This window comes from Crocodylus siamensis, chromosome 10 (assembly GCF_052110815.1).
Source record: "Crocodylus siamensis isolate JL-2025a chromosome 10, ASM5211081v1, whole genome shotgun sequence".
In the NCBI taxonomy this organism is placed as follows: domain Eukaryota; kingdom Metazoa; phylum Chordata; order Crocodylia; family Crocodylidae; genus Crocodylus; species Crocodylus siamensis.
The window spans coordinates 43297080-43316285 of NC_143404.1; the positions used below are offsets into that span (position 1 = coordinate 43297080).

General features: G+C 47.4%; 1 protein-coding gene across 9 annotated transcripts in view; it reads left to right on the forward strand.

Annotated features, from left to right (window-relative positions):
- Positions 1-19206, forward strand: part of CHD6 (chromodomain helicase DNA binding protein 6) — a 253245-nt gene that overhangs the window by 216551 nt on the left and 17488 nt on the right. For 8 of the 9 annotated variants that reach the window (XM_090020474.1, XM_090020470.1, XM_090020475.1 and 5 more), the window contains 6 exons: positions 1502-1710; positions 3819-5384; positions 6290-6438; positions 7377-7574; positions 8663-9109; positions 9739-9927. In XM_090020474.1, coding sequence (XP_089876600.1) covers positions 1502-1710; positions 3819-5384; positions 6290-6438; positions 7377-7574; positions 8663-9109; positions 9739-9927 — 2758 coding nt within the window. The remainder of the gene's footprint in view (positions 1-1501; positions 1711-3818; positions 5385-6289; positions 6439-7376; positions 7575-8662; positions 9110-9738; positions 9928-19206) is intronic. The other variant, XM_090020477.1, reaches the window with a different exon arrangement.

Below are 19206 nucleotides of genomic sequence, written 5' to 3' on the forward strand. Positions count from 1 at the left end.
TAGTAGCCCTCTTACAAGGGCTGCTATCTAACTGCACTGACCACATGTACAGTTCTGTAGATAAGGAGTAGATCTCCTTCCTGATCCCTCCACCTACTCCCGAAAACATGTTTAATTACCCTTATCATAGTTGCAGTCTACATAGCTGTTGTTATCAGTGACCCTAGGTTATCCAGCCACACTGTTGCTGGATTGTTTGGCATATGGAGCAGGTAGCATCAGGTTGTTTATTACCTGCCATGTAAGATGGCATTTCTTTCTGTCATTCCCACTATGCTGCCATAAAATTAAATCAGGTGATCTCCTCCTTTTATAAGAGGACAACATGGAAAGAAGGAACTAAAAATAAAAATTATGCCATAAATTTAAATGCCAATTCCCTAAACTGTTCACACAGAAACAAGGATGGAATCTACAAGTCAATTAATGAGTCTGGTATGCAGTGGTACATCTACACAGTGTGCCACCCTGCTCTTAACACAGCATGTACCAAAGGAGACAACTCCAGCCCCTTCCTGTATGATTTTTTTCCTCATTCTCTGTAAGGCAGGACCATACTTACAAATGAAACCCATCCTCCAGGCTTCCTTGTGAATGTTATTTGGGAGGTCTCCCTACAGAACATTTTGCCCCTCCCTGTGTTAGACAAAAGTTAGACAGATATTTGTGTATGACAGTTTATATTAATCATGCTATCTTGAGAAGGGAGTGGACTTGATGGCTTCCTGCACTCTCTTTTAGACATGTGTTTCTATGATTCACCTGCCAAAGACACTCTCAGCCTTTTATATCTGTAAGTGAAATTAGTGAGACCCACTTGGTGTGACTATAGCAGCGAGTAAATAGAAAATCTGTGCCTGTCCAAAAAGGGTCCTTTATCCTGACAGTTGATTATATGCTTGTCAGTAAATTGTTTACTGATGGGGTTTTTTTTTAAAGCTCTATGGAACAAGAGAGCTGTAGTAAACGTCGTTGAACCTTCCATTTTGAACAGCTACGAATTTATATGGCTGAAGGTGCCTGAGCCTTCTCTGCTCTAAACCATTGAGGCAGACATGTCCCACAATAAGTCATTACTGCTGGTGGCTTTTTACGAAGTTGTGCAATATAATTAGGTAATCTCCGCCCAGTTTTGCTAGCAAAGAACCATATCACAAAAGTTAGTATTGCCACAGTGGGTACCAGTTGTTATCTCATTAATGTCTAATCCAAGAGGCCAAAATCTGAATGGCCTCTGGAGGTTTCCTGGTGGTCAGAGTTAGGCACCTCAGCAAGCAGCAATGAGAGAGACTCCATAGGTCTATTCTTTGGGTAGTTGGATAACTCCTTCCCCCAGGGCTGTCTGGCTGACACCACTTACCTGTACTCTTCTTCAGCAATCCCTCACAGTCGAGGATGGAAGACAGTAATCTTTACCTGCATTAAACACACCGGGAAATAAAAAATTTAAAAGAAAGTGTCTAGTAGCTTGTAGCTGCATCTCCCCTGCCTTACCCTGCAGGTGGACCAGGAGGGAGCAAGCAGATTTTTACCGTACCATCTCGTCCTTTGGTGTCATCTATGACCAGGAGAAGAAGGCCTTTGACTGGACCCAGTTCCGAGCCATTTCCCGTCTGGAGAAGAAAACAGATGAGAGCCTAGAAAAGTACTTTTACAGCTTTGTGGCCATGTGCAAAAATGTCTGTGGTCTCCCGCTATGGAAAGAGGATGGTGAGTGGAAATAATGCTTCCAGCATGTGGCACAGTAGCAAGTAGAACTCTGCAGACCAACAAAGGCTTAAAAACGGCCTAAAAACAGAGGCCTAAAATCCTGATGGAGCTGGTTGTCTGCCAAAGATAGGGAGGGACAGTGAGTATTCAGTGTAGATGCAAAGCAATGAAATTCTAACTAATTGCACATCTCTGCCTGTGTGCTGCCTGGAGCTACAATTGGAGGCCACCTGCTTCTAATAACTTAGGAGGAACTTGCCCAGTCACTTCCTTCTCTGCCATTTCAAGCCGAAATATTGCCACCCAATTCCTATGCACTTTGTAAAAAGAAATATATATGAAATGAGTTTTGAGTTTTGACAAGAATGAAAATGGCAGATGGATCCAGAGAGCCCCAGGCCTGTATCCTTCAAACCACACATGGATATTGTCTGATCCAAGTGCTCTGCTATACTGTTTCACTTACTTGCTGATAGACTGCAATACAAACTAAGCCCATATTGTAAATATTGTAACTCCCTTTAGAAGGACTGTATGTTAGGAAGAAGTTAATCACAGACTGAGAACACATCTGAAAGAAAGGAAGCTTGCAACCCGCTTGGGAAACATCTGGCCAGCTCATACACATAGCATCAGTCCTCTAGATATCCTCAGTATTGCCAAATCACCCACAACTCACAGATAAGTCAGATGTAAAAAATGATTAATATGAAAAATAATTTACTGTTAATAATAGAAGCAGGAGCCACATCCCAGACCAGTTTCTGGCAGAGTCATTAATCCTCAGGAAATACTGTGGGTACACTGACACACAAAGTTATTCCTGCTCAAAACTGCATGTTTGAGGATTCTCCTTGAAATGTCAGTTCCCACAAACTTTATGAAGTGCCGCATATCTCTGACCCCAGGAAGTCCTTTAGAAGTTTCTATGCTGCTACTGTGTTATTTTCAGTGAGAAAGCACAGGAGGGAGCTGAAGCAAGGGCTTGGAAATCCCCAGCAGTAGATTGCCACTGTTGTTGCAGTTGGCGAAGTTGAGTTCCCTCCATGGTAACCAGTTAGAGACAAATGAGCGGAAGGAAAACGTTGAAAAGTAACTCATTGCCAATTTAGTTATTGTAATCCCAGCCCCTGTTAATCTGGAATCTGGATGAGAATTAAAATATAGTTTAGGAAACGTACATTGCTCACTGTTACCGTTTAAATAACTACCTTTGTTCTTGAAATATAAAGACAGAAGCTAGACAGGTATGGTAGTGTAAATGGACTGCACCTGCTATCTTGCAAGCTGCCTTTGCTCCCTTGGGAGCGTTTCAGCCAGTCCTCTAAACACAAACACATTCTTTGTACTAAACAAACAAAATAAACCAGCAGACAAAACTCTCAGCCCTTCTCCAGGTTATAGGAGAAGCCCTTTAGCCATGGCCCAGTATCAAAGTGTGGCCCCTTCCTGATAGTGAGCTTGTCTGGGTTCCAGTCAGCCTCCTGTCCACAGACAGCTCCTTCCCCCAGCTCGCTACTCACTGATGTCTTCTCTGGGGAGAGGAGGGGTTTTAATTGCTAGTGATACTCTCATTAGCTAACCACCTGCAGCTGGGCTTCTACAATGGGGCTGTCTGCTCCTTCTTAAAGGACCAGACCACCCTGTTACATGTAGCTTGCAAGCAACTCTTGAGTTGCATAACTAAAGTGTAGAAATGTTCTTACTACTCAATTCTGTTATTGTAATAGGGTAGTAAGATCACTCCTATACTTCAGTCAGGTACCTCAGAATTAGTCAAAAGCTATATATACTTTGGTCGTCCACTAAATGATATAGAAGTCCACCCATAATCCTCTCAACATCCTCACTCACTGCTCTTCATCCATATACTGTTCTGTGCAATATGCAGCAGAGACCCTGACTTGTCACCTTAAGATGGCTGGTGTAATCTTTCCCAGGCTCCTGTTGCAAATTCTTCCAACACATGAATTTCATCCAAAAACTGACCACCTAAATGTAAAGTATGGCAGCAAGGCAGGCCAGTAAGACATAGCCTCGTGGCTTTTGGTTGCTATTCTGTGGTCTGTGTGTTTGTACTGAAGTCCCTCCTTGTCTCCTTGCTGCAGGTCCTCCAGACCCTGAGATGTATGTTGAGCCAATTACTGAAGAACGTGCTGCAAGAACGCTGTATCGAATTGAACTTCTCAGGAAGGTCCGAGAGCAAGTGCTGAAGTGCCCCCAGCTTCATGAGCGGCTCAAGCTCTGCAGGCCAAGCCTGTACCTTCCAGTATGGTGGGAGTGTGGCAAGCATGACCGGGACCTGCTGATTGGCACAGCCAAACATGGGCTGAACCGTACTGACTACTACATTATGAATGATCCACAGTTGTCTTTTTTAGATGCATATAGAAATTATGCTCAGAATAAACAAACAGGGATTCCAGGAGCAGAAAACCTGTGCTGCCTATATCAGACTAACTCCAAACTCTATGGCTCCCCACTGTATAGTCAGATGGAAAGAACTAGTGAACCCACAGAGAATGAAGCAGAAAGTCAGATCAAGCTAGAAAACATGGACAACACTATCTCACAGCCAGAAGGCAGCCCTCAGGATGGTAGCAATGAAACTTTCATGTGTAAAGGTAGTAACTCTGATGAGAGCTCTTTGGCAGACTCTTTGATGTGTACAATGTATGATGAGAAGGCGTACAACAGTGAGCAAAGCTCCCTCACCCGGGATAGCCCAAGTTGCACAGAGATGGGGAGCAGTGCTGCTAAACTCTCAGAGGACAAACTAGATGGGATTGAGGACCCATCCAGCTGTGAGGCAGAGGCCATCAGAGAAACCTCCTTGGACCATTTGCAGATAGGTTGTGACCAAATGGGAAAACAAAATGAAGGAGGTGAAGTGTTGCCTTCTGCCCCAGAGAGTGAGCCACCCCAAAGTGTTCCAGCACAGATCTGTGAAGTCTTGCCACAGGAGAAAGGCAGAGGTGCCACCCAAGGGGCAGTGTCACCAGAACTTGGCAGCATGGAGGGGGTCATCAGCATAGGGCTATACGGGCCAAGTCTTCATAACTATGAAATAAAACTCCCCCCTGAGAAAAGGTTCATTAATTTGCAACAAGAGAAAGGCCTAAAGGATAAATCAGTGCCAAGTCAAAGCCACAGTGAGGAAGATGATGATGAAGAGGAGGAAGATAATAATTCTGAGATGGCAGCAGACACTGTGGAAGGTGTGACAAGCTCCTTGGAGGCCAGGGTTGACGGTGAGCCCCAAGTTAATGTGCTACCACTAGAGGAACAGCATTCTGTCCTTTCCGCTACCAACAAGGCTTGCCCAGAAGTGAACAGTGAGGTGGGGTCCACAGGGCTGGGGATGTCAGAGGGTGTCAGCAAGCCAGGGAGTAGGGAGGATGACAGCACTGACCAGGAGAGCCTGACACAACACTCACCAAACCAGCCTGAGAGTCAAGTGTTCAACTCTCTTCCTGTCCGGAACCTGGCTGTAGCTATTCATCTGGAGCTTCCAAAGACAGGTCCCCACAGGTTGGGGATGGATCACTGGGAAGCCAACTCCACAGAGCAAGCACTATGTGGTACAGCCCAGCAACTACATGGGCACAAAATGAAGCAAGATGAGCACGAGAACAAAGATGAGAGAGAGAAAAGTTGCAACACCTGGAGACAAGGTACATAACTGAGATCTCCCCTCTCAGTCATGCCCATGGCCATCTAGGACCTGCTCCTCAAACTGAATAGGGAACTTATGGGGGCACCTACTGCCTGCCAGCCCCTGGAGCATCAACTCTAGCCCACAGTGTCAAATGGTGGTCTCCCCTTCTATTTTTAAAACATAAATTCTTCTCTTGCTAGAGAAGGAGAAGCAAATGGATCTCAGGTTATATTATAGGAAAAACGTCATTCTTCCTTCATAGATAAGGGCTTAGTTTTGTAGCGCATCAGATCTATCACAGTTATCTGACACTGGGTGCATCTACATGTGCGCTTTACTACAGAGTAGACTAATTAGCTGTGCAGTAAACTTCATCCTCTACACAGTACTAGGGTGCAATAAATAAATTAACTCCACAGAGTAAAGCGGAGTACTTTACTGCGCTGAAACTCATGTGTAGATGGTGACCAGAGGTGTAACTTGTGCCTGGTCAACCCAGCCAGCCAGGGGCCTGCTCTGCCCCAGCTCAAATTGCTGCTATCCCAAGCACACATGTAGATGCTGTGCCCAGGAGCAATTCAAACTACTCTGGAGTTTATTCCATTGCCTTAAGTTCACATGTAGATGTACCCACTGAATCAAATCCTGATCCCATAGAGGTAACTACTAACTTCCCCACTGGCTTTCTTGGCTTCTCTTCATCCTGTATTGTCAGGGGTATCTCTCAGCCTGCTGCTGGCACCAGTGTTTCCTAAGCTCCCTGCTCATCTTGTTTGAAAACAAAGGCATCTGAACTTTTTAAAATAAAAAGTGTTCTAAATGATACTTGATGGATGGGACCCTGTAGGGTCTGGGATGTCTGTTGGGCACAGAGATGATGACTCATGGTGATGACTACCTGCTGTTTGTTGCTCTGTCTAGATTGTCCAGAGAAATGTTTGGAGGAGGAGAGCAAGAGTTCCACATCTGTCCTTCCAGCAGAGATTGATGATTTTCAGGACAGTCGGGCACCCACCATTGCCCAGTTGCTGCAGGAAAAGACTCTCTACTCCTTCTCAGAATGGCCTAAGGTGACTTAAAATTAACTTTCCTTATATCTTAAGCACTCATAAATCAGTACCAAATTCTATCTTGCTTTAGATTAATATTCAGCCTGAGATTTACAGCATTTCCTGATGTCAGAGCTCTGTTAGATGCTTCCTGCATTACATAGGGCCATATGCATTTGGCCCCCACAAGCCTTACAATGCTGTCTTGAGGAGCTGAAGTTAGGGAATTGAGGCAGCTCTTGTCTTTAACTTTTAGGGAAGTCTGCACATGATGTAAAAGTCCCTGGAGTCCCTGGCCTGCTTTTCCTATGATCCTTGGGTCTATTGTTGATAGATCCAAGGATTGTTAATAGACACCCCACCCCCCCAGGCTTCCTGCACTTCCAGTCACAGCAGATACCCATTACCAGGAGCTCCTGAGTTCCAGCTTCACCTTATGGTGGCTTATGAGTAGGTCTGTTTCTCAGTGCATGACTAACATAACAACCATAAAGTGGATCTGGTAGGGAGCTGCTTGCTGTTTGTGTAGTGCCTTGGGGTCTGTAAGAGGTGTTGCTTGACTCCTGTTACTATAAGTACTGTTTTTCTAGTCCTTAGTGTTCTTTTATAATGTATACTTACAGAAATTCACCTTCATGAAGGCATCCCAGAATTTGAGAGCCAGGTATGTTTGAGAGCAGATACCTGTAGATAGGCAGGAGGACAGATACAACCTTGTAAGGGAATGAATTGACACCACAAGGGTACATTTCATTGTCAACATCCCATACACATAGTGTGCAGATGGATTTCCATGTGTATCCAATGCTTTTAGAAATGTTGAGGCATTGGCTCCTTTTTCCTTTTATATGGGAGAGATTTGGTGAAGAGAGGGGATTTTAGTTACTTTTTTAGACTCTCCAAAAAGGCCTACACTTAAGTGGGTGGCACACTGCTGATCTGTATAATTCTGTTTGCAGGACCGAGTGATCATCAACCGCATAGATAACGTCTGTCATGCCGTCTTAAAGGGCAAGTGGCCTTCTTCTAACCAGCAGTTTGAAACACAAAACTTGATGCCCACTTCACTGTTAACCAGCAGTGAAGGCAATAAGAACAGCTTCACTGACTCAGAAGTTCCTGATCCCAGCTTCAGCAATGGAGCACTAGTCTCACAGGTACAAAATTTGAGGGGCTGAGGCCCCGGGGATAGACTGTCCTTCTTTCTTTGATGCCTTGGCATGAAACATTTGGCAAATTCCCAGCCAGGGGGTGGGTTTCATCGCATTCCCTATGAACCTTGATTTTTCTACAGTTTGTGATATCTCGTATATTACAAAGTGTAGCAAAGAGACCATTTCACCCCTAGCACTGTCTGGAATTTTCCAAAGCACTTTATCAATGTACCTGATAGTGTGTGTGATGGAAGCTGAGTTCAACAATGGCATGTCTTCATCCAACAAGGACATGTAAACTCTATCTGGTGACTAGATTCATATCAACTCCTAGAGGCTAAAATATCCTTGTTGCCCAGCAGCCTCACTCCTGAGGGTGAATTATTTGAGGCACTTGCGTAAAGCCTGAACTTTTTGTTCTAGGACAGTGAGGTCAAGCATAGCAGTCTCCTGCTAGCCACAGTGTCCCAATGTATGCAGAGATTGTCTGAATAAAACTGGGAAGTGCCAAAGCCGCCCATATGAGTGACTCAGTCCATTTCCGTAAGTGGTCATGGTCATATTTTTTCACCTGGAGAAGTCCCTCCAGAATCACTTCTCTAGAACACAGCTTAGTCAAGAACAGAAAGCAATTGCTCTCCTTCCACCCCAAAAAGTATACCCAAGGGGGTACTACCCAAGGATTTATTTTAAACCTCTTTTCACTCTGGGATGTCTTCTGTCCTGTTGGGTGAGTGACAGCTCAGCTCTGACCCCTTAACCTGTCACTAACAGTGTTTGGGAACCAAGGCAATCTAGCTGCAGGGTAGGATGCTTCCTACAGCTCTCTAAACTGCAGTACTCCTTCTGGGTTATGGGTCTTTGTAGGCAATCCAACTTTATCCAGTCCCTGCAGTAGAGAGCTTGTGGCTAGATGCTGGGCCAGGGGATAAATGGTCCTTGAGGGCTACAGAGGTACTGAAGAGCCCAGATCCTAGCTACACAAAGCCTCTCTTTCACCAACCTATGCTGGGTTTAAAAGCTGCTTCTGATTATTATGAGCAGTATAGGCAATAACTGTGATAACTTTTTTGGATTTAAATCACACACAGGAAAGCTTCCTAGCTCCTGCCTTTACAAAAGATGAAGGAAAGCATCGGCGGCTGTATGAATTTGAGATTGAGAGAGATGTCAAACAGAGAAGTCTTGAGCAGCTAGCTGCCTCCCACCCCCACACCCCCATAGTGCTGAATGGCTGGCAGGACTCAGCAGTGGACCTGTCCAGAACCTCTGATGGGTCTCCAGGAAATGCCTGTCCTTTCCCTCTGAACACAAGTGCACCCAAATTAGGGACAGTGAACTCCCTCCAGGGTTCCCTTGGCATGGACTTGTCTGGCATCCTTCAGGCAGGATTAATTCATCCTGTCACAGGACAGATTGTTAATGGAAGCCTCCAGAGAGATGATGCTGCCATGAGGAGAAGACGGGGCAGGAGAAAAAATGTGGAAGGGATAGACCTTGTCTTCCTGAAGGAGAGGAATCTTCAAACAAGGCTGCAGGTAGTTAGAAATATACCCCTACTCACTCCTTAGGCAGAATCAGGGCCTAAAGCAATGCACAAATGCCTTGGGCATGATCCAGCTCTCCTTTACCTAGTCCTGCTGCCCACCCTAGCTCAGAGCAGGGCTGAGTGGCTGCCCTATCCATGATAGCTGGAATCAGGGAGAAGAGGATTCAGCCCTAGAAAGGCCTGCAGAGGGATTTGCAGAGACTCAAACACTACCTTAAGTACTTGAATACAATTAAACATTATTAAAATCTGACATGCTAGACGGGGCCGTCAGAGGGTTAAAGATCCCAAGGAAAAGTATTGTACTGGATACAAATGTACTGTCTTAGGAGGATGTAGTAGGTACCCTCCACACACCCAGAAGGAATTACCCAGGTAGCAACAGCAGACACTTAGAGGAAGAAGGCTTTAAGTTCCTTCAGGGACAACACGGGGGGCTGTCAGGGCAAGGCAGTGAATCTTTTCCACTCTAAACAGTCTCAGGGACCACCAGGTATTCTGGCAGAGTAAAGCTTATGGGAGTGTCCTCTGGGTGGATTTTCCACAGTCCTGGGTCTACAATTGAACCAAATGCATTTGCACATTGTTAATGGGCTGTCCCTTCTCCTTTCACTTCAGGATATTCAGGATCAAACCCAGCCTCCACTGAGCAACTCCCACCCAGATGGGCCAGTCACCACTACCTCAGCTCCACAAACGGCTACAGCTACAAGCATCCAGGCAGAAAAGGCTGTTCCAAATAAGAGTCTTTTAGACTGGCTGAGACAGCAGTCAGACTATACGCTTGATGTTCCTGGCTTTGGCACAGTAAGAGTATCCCTAACCACAGCATGTGTATCTATACTGTGCATTACCCTTTGTCTTAGGATTTCTTGGTTTTCCTTGGGTTTGAAGCTTCAATACTAAATTTCTTACATCCTTCCAGCATAGAAGAGATAGTGCCAGCTCTAGATCATCAGGTAGTATTTTGTGGGGTTAATGCATTTCTTTGCACACCAATGGCAAGTAATTTGTTGAGCTGCACTTTTCCTGCTGAATGTCACAGACACTTGCAAGTGTGTTTTCTGTCTTCTGCTACAAAGTTACAGCTGTCCAAAGAGACTGTAGGATTAGTTGAGCTCCTCACAAAAGTGAGAGAAGAATGGGTGAATTTGAATGTCCCAAAATTTGTGCACAGTATTCCTATCCTGCTTGGGTCATTTTAGACAACAACTCAGAACAAAGCTGAACGATGCTTTCTGTAACAGAGCAGAAGTTAGTAGGCATGATCCTAATTAACACTGAGCTGTAAAGGGGCCTCCAGGGTATTGAACTAGATAGAAGAATTTACCAGTTTCAGGCCATGCATTGACAAATCACACTCTGCATCACAGGAGATTTCTGTATGCAACATGACCGGGGAGCAGTGTAAAAATGAAAGCAGTGTAACAGGACTGGAATGGCTGGATCTGATATAAAGTTTAATCTTAACCTATGAGCAGTACAAAAAGGAGTCTAGAGAGATATTGATAATATTTATAAAATAATTGTTTTCCTTGTTGCCAGCGAGTCATGTGCTGTGGTCTGAAGAGTGTAAAACATTCCCTGGAATCTTGGTGCATAGACAGTAACTGGTTGCTGATGCTGATTGGGTGCACTAGCTGTTGGCACTGGATTTATGACCCAGATACCTTGCTTTGGGCGAACCCAAAACCTCAGATTGATCATGACCTCTCTCTATTCGATAATAGGCAAATGTTATTGATACAGTGATAGCAGCTAAGAATAATGCAAACAATTCTATACCTCCCAGTCTGAGGGTTCACAGAGTCAAGGTACATCTGGTCTGTACACGAGCTTCACTCTGAGGTTCTCTCTTGAATGTCAGATGTCAGCAGCCTGGAGGTAGGAGGCTGAAGCCTACCCTCCCCCAGTGGGGTTTGTGAGATGGGCTGATGGTATGTCCTCTGTCCATGGTGGCCTTGGGTTCCCCTGCTCTGAAATCCTTCTTTTTGTATTTTTTTTTCCCACTGATGACTCTTCATATTTGTGCATTATTGATTGATTTACCTGTAGTCGTCATACTGTCCATATTCTGTCCTATCACCATATTCCTATGTTTCACAAGCCCATCACATGCATACATCCTAATTTGGGGTTTAAAGGTCTTCTCCTAATTTGGTTCCTGTACCAAAGTCAGAAATCCCAAGGGCCCTGCAGTTTGGTCACTGTGACGGGGCCAATGCAGCAGTCTCTTGTCTCATGTTATGGAACAGCATGGTACATATCTTCAGTTTTCTAGCTTGTGTGTGCTTGCTGCTTACCTGTGTCAGACTGTAACACGTTGGGGTCCCAAGGTGGCCGTGACGCCCTCTGGTGGCTCCTAAGACATGCCCTGCTTTGCCCCTAGGGTGCCCCCTGTGTCTCATCTGCCATGCCTTGATGGTTTATATAATAAATAGTGAGGCTGCTCTTTGCTAGGCCTCAGTCACACTGGTCCCAGCCCCTGGCTGGACCTCTGTAGTTGGCTGTGCCTGGCAGGGAACCCAAAGCCTTAAGGGCTAATTGCATAGCTCCAGATCCTCCCCTTTACCATGCCCTATGTCTCACGGGTGTTACAGGTATGTTTTCCCTCTGTTGGGGCTTCAGCCTCCTCGGCCTCTGCCCCTTTAATCTCACTAGGCCTTCTAACCTAGGCCCATTGAAGTCAGGCCTGGCTTTGAGGCACTAGCTTCATTCGTCTGCTCCAGCCACTAGGCGCCTGGCCCCTGTCTGCCAGGCCCTTGGCCCCTCTGTGGTTGTGTCCTCTCTGGCACCAGGCTCTCTGGCCCCTATAGTTGCTCCCTCTCTTAGGAGCTCATCCTCCTGCTCAGTGCAAATAATTATGATGTCATTGGGATAACAGAGACCTGCTGGGACTCCACCCATGACTGGACCACGGGTATAGATGGCTATACCCTGTACAGGAGGGATCATGTAGATAAAAGGGGCAGGGGTGTAGCTCTCTATGTTAAGGAAGGCTACATGTCCCTGCAAGCTGATATTGGCAACCAGGGTGGATGACTGGAGACCCTCTGGGTTAAAATTCATGGGGAATACAGCACAAGGGGACACAATGGTGGGAGTCTGCTACAGACCTCCCACCCAAAGTCCTGAGCTTGATCAGGAGTTCGCCCAGGAACTGGCTGAGGCCGCATGCTCCAAAACCATGGTTGTCATGGGTGACTTCAATTACCCGGACATCTTGTGGGAGGACCACTCAGCAAAATCCGAGCGACCACAAAGCTTCCTCTCGTGCGTGGATGACCTCTACCTGACTCAAGAAGTCTATGGGCCAATGAGAGGCAAAGTGCTGCTCGACCTGGTACTGGCTACAGGAGATGACCTAATAGGTGACCTAGCGATCGATGGGAAGCTGGTTGACAGCGACCATGAGCTGATCACCTTCACCATCCGCCATAAAGCTGGCAAGTCAGTCAGCAATACTGAAGTACTTGACTTCAGAAAAGCCGACTTTGACAAGCCCAGGAGGCTTGTCAGTCAAGCCCTCCCGTGACCCCAGGGAGAGGGGAGTTCACGAAGGGTTGTTGCTTCTCAAGGGAGTGATCCTCAGTGCACAAGCTAAGTCTATTGCATCTCGAAGGAAAGGCAGCAAGAGGGCACAGCAGCCCCCCTGGCTCTCCAGGGACCTAGCAGACCTCCTAAGGCTAAAAAGAAAAGCCTACAAAGGATGGAGGATGGGATTCATCTCCAAGGAGGATTATTCTGCACTGGTCCGGTCCTGCAGGGAGCAAACCAGGAAAGCCAAAACTGCAACTGAACTCCAACTAGCTTCAAGCATCAAGGACAATTAAAAGTCCTTTTTCAGATATGTGGGGAGCCAGAGGAAAAGCAAGGGCAACATTGCTTTTTTGTCAGTTGCCCCTGCTGAACCAGATGGGGCAACTGACAACTGACACCCAGGAAAAAGCCAACCTATTAAATGGGTACTTCGCGTCAGTCTTTTATCAGTCCCTTGGGCTGCCCATGCCTGCTATGGGACAGGGAGATCCAGGTGGGGGAGATCCCCTGCCCTCCATAAATGCTGACCTCATGAAGGAACATCTTGAGAAGCTGGATATCTTCAAGTCAGCTGGTCCTGACAATCTGCACCCCAGGGTAGTCAAGGAGGTGGCGAGCGTCATAGCCCAGTCCCTGGCACAGACCTTTGAAAACTCCTGGCGCTCTGGTGTAGTGCCTGAAGACTGGAAGAAGGCCAATGTGGTGCCTATCTTCAAGAAAGGGAGGAAAGTGGATCCAGCTAACTATAGGCCCATCAGCCTGACTTCTATCCTGGGGAAGATCTTAGAAAAGTTTATTAAAGAGGCCATCCTTAATGGACTGGCCAATGCCAACATCCTAAGGGATAGCCAGCACGGGTTGGTTGCGGGTAGGTCTTGCTTGACCAATCTCATTTCCTTCTATGACCAGGTGACCTATCACCTGGACGAGGGAAAAGAGATTGATGTCATATATCTTGACTTCAAAAAAGCCTTCAATCTGATATCCCATGATCACCTCTTGGCGAAACTGCCCAGTTGTGGCCTTGGGTCCACCACGATCCGCTGGCTGGGAAATTGGCTCCGTGGTCAGATCTAGAGGGTGGTAATTGACGAAGTCAATCATCATGGTGTCTTGTGACCAGTGGGGTCCCCCAAGGCTTGTCTTTGGACCCGTATTCTTCAATATCTTCATTAATGATTTGGACATTGGAGTCAGAAGCAGACTGGCCAAGTTCGCCTATGACACCAAACTTTGGGGCAAAGCATCCATGCCAGAAGAGAGGCGGGTGATCCAGACTGACCTGGACAGGCTCAGCAAATAGGCGGACGAGAACCTGATGGTGTTTAACACCGAAAAATGCAAGGTTCTCCCCCTTGGGAAGAAAAACCTGCAGCATCCTTATAGGCTCGGCAGTGCTACACTGGCTAGCACTACGGAAGAAAGAGACGTGGGGGTCATTATTGACCACAAGATGAACATGAGCCTGCAATGCGATGCTGCGGCTAGTAAAGCGACCAAAACACTGGCTTGCATCCATAGATGCTTCTCAAGCAAATCCCGGGACGTCATTCTCCCCTTGTACTTGGCCTTGGTGAGGCCGCAGCTGGAGTACTGCGTCCAGTTTTGGGCTCCACAATTCAAAAAGGATGTGGAGAAGCTTGAGAGAGTGCAGAGAATAGCCACACACATGATCAGAGGTCAGGAAAACAGACCTTACGACGACAGGCTGAGAGCCATGGGGCTCTTTAGCCTGGAAAAGCGCAGGCTCAGGGGTAATCTGATGGCCACCTATAAGTTTATCGGGGTGACCACCAGGATCTGGGGGAATGTTTGTTCACCAGAGCGCCCCAAGGGATGACGAGGTCAAACAGTCATAAACTACTGCGAGACCATTTCAGGCTAGACATAAGAAAGAATTTCTTTACTGTCCAAGCCCCCAAGGTCTGGAACAGCCTGCTATCGGAGGTGGTTCAAGCACCTACACTGAACACCTTCAAGAGCAAATTGGATGCTTATCTTGCTGGGATCCTATGACCCCAGCTGACTTCCTGCCTTTTGGGCGGGGGGCTGGACTCAATGATCTTCTGAGGTCCCTTCCAGCCCTAATGTCTATGAAATCTATGAAATCTTAGCACTAATGAGGCCTCATTTCTACCACCAGTAGAACCAGTAATGTAATGCAAGAACCCGGGGCTATAACAAATGAAACAATAGAGGCAGCCCTCTGCCCCTTTAAAAAGGCAAACCTTCTTTCATTCTTAGGCCAGCATACCTCCCAGCCTGGCTTCTTGTGAGCTCCTCGGGCCTAAGTCTTCCTGCAAGCAGCAAAGCAGTCTGCCCAGTGCCCCTGGGTGCTTCTCCTAGGCAGGAGCTCCTAACCCTGCAGGTACTTACTAACTGCTCAGTAGCCTACTGCCCCAGTGACTTGTGGCTACAGTGCCATGCCTGCCCTGTAGTACTCCCTGGCTAGGCTGCTTCTCCTTTTAAAGTAACAGAGAGCCCAGGGCTCTCTGCTATACAGACAGTGGGCTTTGAAGGAGACTGTCACAAACTGGCTTTTAGAAATCAATTACCCTTTGCCATTCCCCTGGACCATAGTTCTAATGCATATCTACTTTACCTACAAGCCAGTTCCCAAAAAGCATGACCAGGTTCTTGGAGGTTCTGAAGCATTTAACACAGTGGGCACAGGTGAATGCTTCTGCTACTTTGCCATCTTCCCTTTCTTGTTCAGGGCCAGCCAAAAGCCAGTTTGGGCCCTGGCACAAGTAGTTCAAGATGCTTTGAATTTCATCATAGCACCACAGCCTCCAAGAACTGTGGTGTCAGTGTAACTTACTATAGCAAAGTAGTTACCATAGATAGGAGTATCCCTATCCACACCATCCTATGCAAATCTGTTGTCTAACCTATTAGTAAAGCTACACAGTCAACCCCAGTATAACCACATAGCATAACAATCTAATCTACCAGAGATAAAGCAGGGGAACAAGGGTGGCCAGTATCTTGCTGCTGCAAAAGTTGCTAAAATATGCTTGAGAGATCCGAAGAGGACAGCCATACCTACAGAGGAAGCCCAAAACATCCACAAACTATACCAATCTAACTAGGACAGGCTCACACCTGACACAGTTGCCAATGGGCCACGGGTATGTTCCATCCCCATGGGTCACATCACACCTGGGCTTATTCACCTGCCATGACTTGTTGTTTATGTAGGATATACTTTCACTTGCTTGGAGGTGATGATCAGTGGTTCCCTGAGGGTCCAGGGAAATGATGCCTTTACACCAAGCAATACTCTACTTGGGTGTGGGCTGATTCGGTGCCTGGTGCACCCCTTACTCACCGACCTTTGAGCCTCCTGTGTCTCCTGGCAGGTTGCCCTTCTTGCATGGGTTCTTCCTATCTTGGCTCTGGGCCAGGTATAGCACTGCCTCATGGTGGTCACTGCCATGCCTGTGTGAAGCTCACTTTTCCACCAGCCTCCTGCTGGCATGCTCCAAACCCACAGACGTACCAGCTGGGCACACATTGTCAGGGTGCCCTGTAACTGGGGTTCTTCCCTGACTGTCTCCATTCTGTCCCACTGGGATGCCATCTCCCAGTCCCACCTGACCTGCATGCTTCTGCGCAGTCCTCTCTGCATATGGTGGGATCCCATTGTGTCTGTGCTGAGCTGTTTACTGGCTACATTGGGAGGGCTGGCATCCAGCTGGGTCCCTGGTGCTCCACCAGTAAGGAAAGTGTCCACCACTTTCCTGGGTGTTTTGGCCTTGGGGAAAGCAGCGGGTCATCTTCCAGCAGTGAGGTGAGCATCTGGGTTTTTTCTGGACATTGTGGCAGCAGGACAGGCATGAGCCACTTTTCTGGGCGCTGAGTCTCTTCCGGCAGCGGGGAGAGTATTTGGATCTGTTTCAGTGCTCTGGTGTACTCCCCACTAGCCTCTGTCTCCAGCCCTGCTTTTAACTTGTTGCCTCTGGGCTCTGGGCCCTGGGCCAGTCGGTGGAGTTCTCTTGTTTGGTACGTTGATGGCTGGCTTGATTGTAGCTCAGCCAACTGGGTTGTAATTTCAAGGTGAGTCAGGAGGGGCCTGTCACACTAACCATGGACTAAAATTTCTTCCAGACCCCAAATACGGTGATCAGTTTGATCCTGAGTGGAAGTGCAAGACCTACTAGACAAGAATTGTGGGTCATGACCCCAAATGGGTTGCAACATCAATGGATGGGGTTGTGATGAATAGGGATCTGGGTTTTCCGTTCACTATGGAAAAATGCATGTTTTCTTCTTTAAAGGAGAAAAATGCAAGGACAGGTTTCCCCTTGCAGGCTGGCAGAGCTCCAGCCTGCAAAGGGCTTCTTGGGGCTAAGGGGAGGGCAAACAAAGACTGGGGATGCCACATGCATGTGTACACACACATGCACATAGCAGCCAAGCAGCAGTGGAGAGGAGCTTCTGCAGTTCCGTCCAGGGAAGTCTGTGGGGACGGAGAGGAGGGGGCACAGGCAATGCATTGGTGGGTGAGGGAGCACAGGCGATGCAGTGGAGGAAGGTGGGGGGGGGGCAAGACAATGCAGCAGAGTGGGGACTTGCCCCCTGAGATTTCTGTGCCCACAGCAGGGCATGGGGCTGCAGTTGGGCCAGACCAGCTCTGGGCAGGAGTCCAGCCCAGCAGGTAGGACCCAGCTCAGGAGGGAGTGTCTCACCACCATGGCCATCAAAGGCCAGTGTGGTGTAGCAGCGGCACATTGTGGTGTAGCACCAGCAGCAGCACAGGGTTGTACTCCTGCTGCTTCCGGGCAGGGAGGGGGTGCCTCAGTTTGATGGCCATGGTGGCACAGCGCTCCTTCCCACTCCAGGTCCTGCCTGCTGGGCTGCGGAGCCCCCCAGGGGAAAGGTAGTAGGGCAGGGAGCCCCAAGCCTACAGCAGGCAGCCCACATCCTCCCCGCCCCCGCACCACAGGCTTCACTTCAGCTCTGCTGCCTGCATGAGAGGAGCTGAGCTCTGCCTGCATGGGGGGCGGGGGGAGCTGGGCTTAGCTCCTCTCCAGCCACAGCAGCTGCTGCCTCCTGGAGGCAGCAGCTGGGGCTCGGATGCTGCTGGGGGGGGGAGGGGGCTGCAGGCCCTGGCTCTGGGGCACCTGCATGGGTGGGGGGCTGAGGGTTGGGAGTAAGGGGCACTGGCAGGGCCAGGGGCCTGCAAGGTGGGAGTGAGGGGCCATGCTGAGAAAATGGGGTCACGCTGAGGAAAAGTTTGGGAAGCATTGACCTAATGCATCTGAGGACAACCCCCCCAGCACATATAGTAACATGACGAGAAAAACTACTTCTCGACCTCTTGTGACAACCAGCAAAATCCAGAACCATGGCAAATACCCATGCAAAGCACAGACTTACTTGACCAGAGTCTTATCCAGCTTCTTTGTGAGTGCCACCAAAGAAGGAAATACCTTTCTTAGGCAATCTATTCCACTGCCTCACAGTTCTAACAGAGAATTTTCCCCTGGTATCTAAACCTACTTTGCTGTAATTTCAACTATTGGTCTATGCTTTGCTCTCTGCAGCAAGAGAGAAAAGGCTTTTCCCCTCTTTTTATGGTAGCCCTTCAGGTATTTGAAGACTGCCATCATGTCCCCTCTTAAACACCTTTGCTGTAAGCTAAACATGTCTGTTTTTTCAGCCTTTCCTCATATGATTTACAAGCCCTTTATTATGTTTGTTGCCCACTGCAGGACCATCTCTAACTTTTTCATGTCCTTTTTAAAATGTGAAGCCCAAAACTGTACAGAATACTCTAGATGAGGCCTAATCAGTACTGAATATAGAGGCACTATCACTTCATTGTAGGCAAGGTTTTAGGACTTTTCTCTGAGGAAATCCCCAGTTTCCATCTTTCTTTTTTTGTTAGGTCCATGCACAAATACAAAATGGGAGCAGTTGGCAAAGCAGCAGTACTGCACAAAAGGGCATGAGGGCTATAGAGGACAGCAAGCAGAATAAGAGTTAGCAGTGTAGTATTGTTGTAAACAGGTCATTTCAAGATCTTTTAACAGGAGTGTCATATGCAAATCATTGGAAGAGATGTAGCACTGGTGAGACCTCACCTGGATTACAATATCCAGTTGTGGGCACTCCACTTTAAAAAGATGTGAATAAACTGAAAATAGTATAGAGGAGAGTTGCAATAAAAAATAGAGGTCTAGCAATCAGGATGTATGAGGAACTGGGATTATTGAGTATAGAGAAGAGAAGGATGAAGGAATGTCATACATAGAATCATAGCATCATAGAAAGTTAGGGTTGGAAGGGACCTCAGAATTTAGTCCAACCCCTTGCTTAAAGCAGGACCATCCCCAACTAGATCACCCCAGCCAGAGCTTTGTCTAGCCATGTTTTGAAAACTTTCAAGGATGGAGCTTCCACCACCTCTCTGGGTAATCTGTTCCAGTGTTTTGCTACCCTCTTGGTGAGAAAATTCTTCCTAATTCTCCTTGTTCTGTCGTCTGCCATCGCTGAGAACAGTCTAGCTCCATCCTTTTTCAAGCTCCCCTTCAGGTGGTT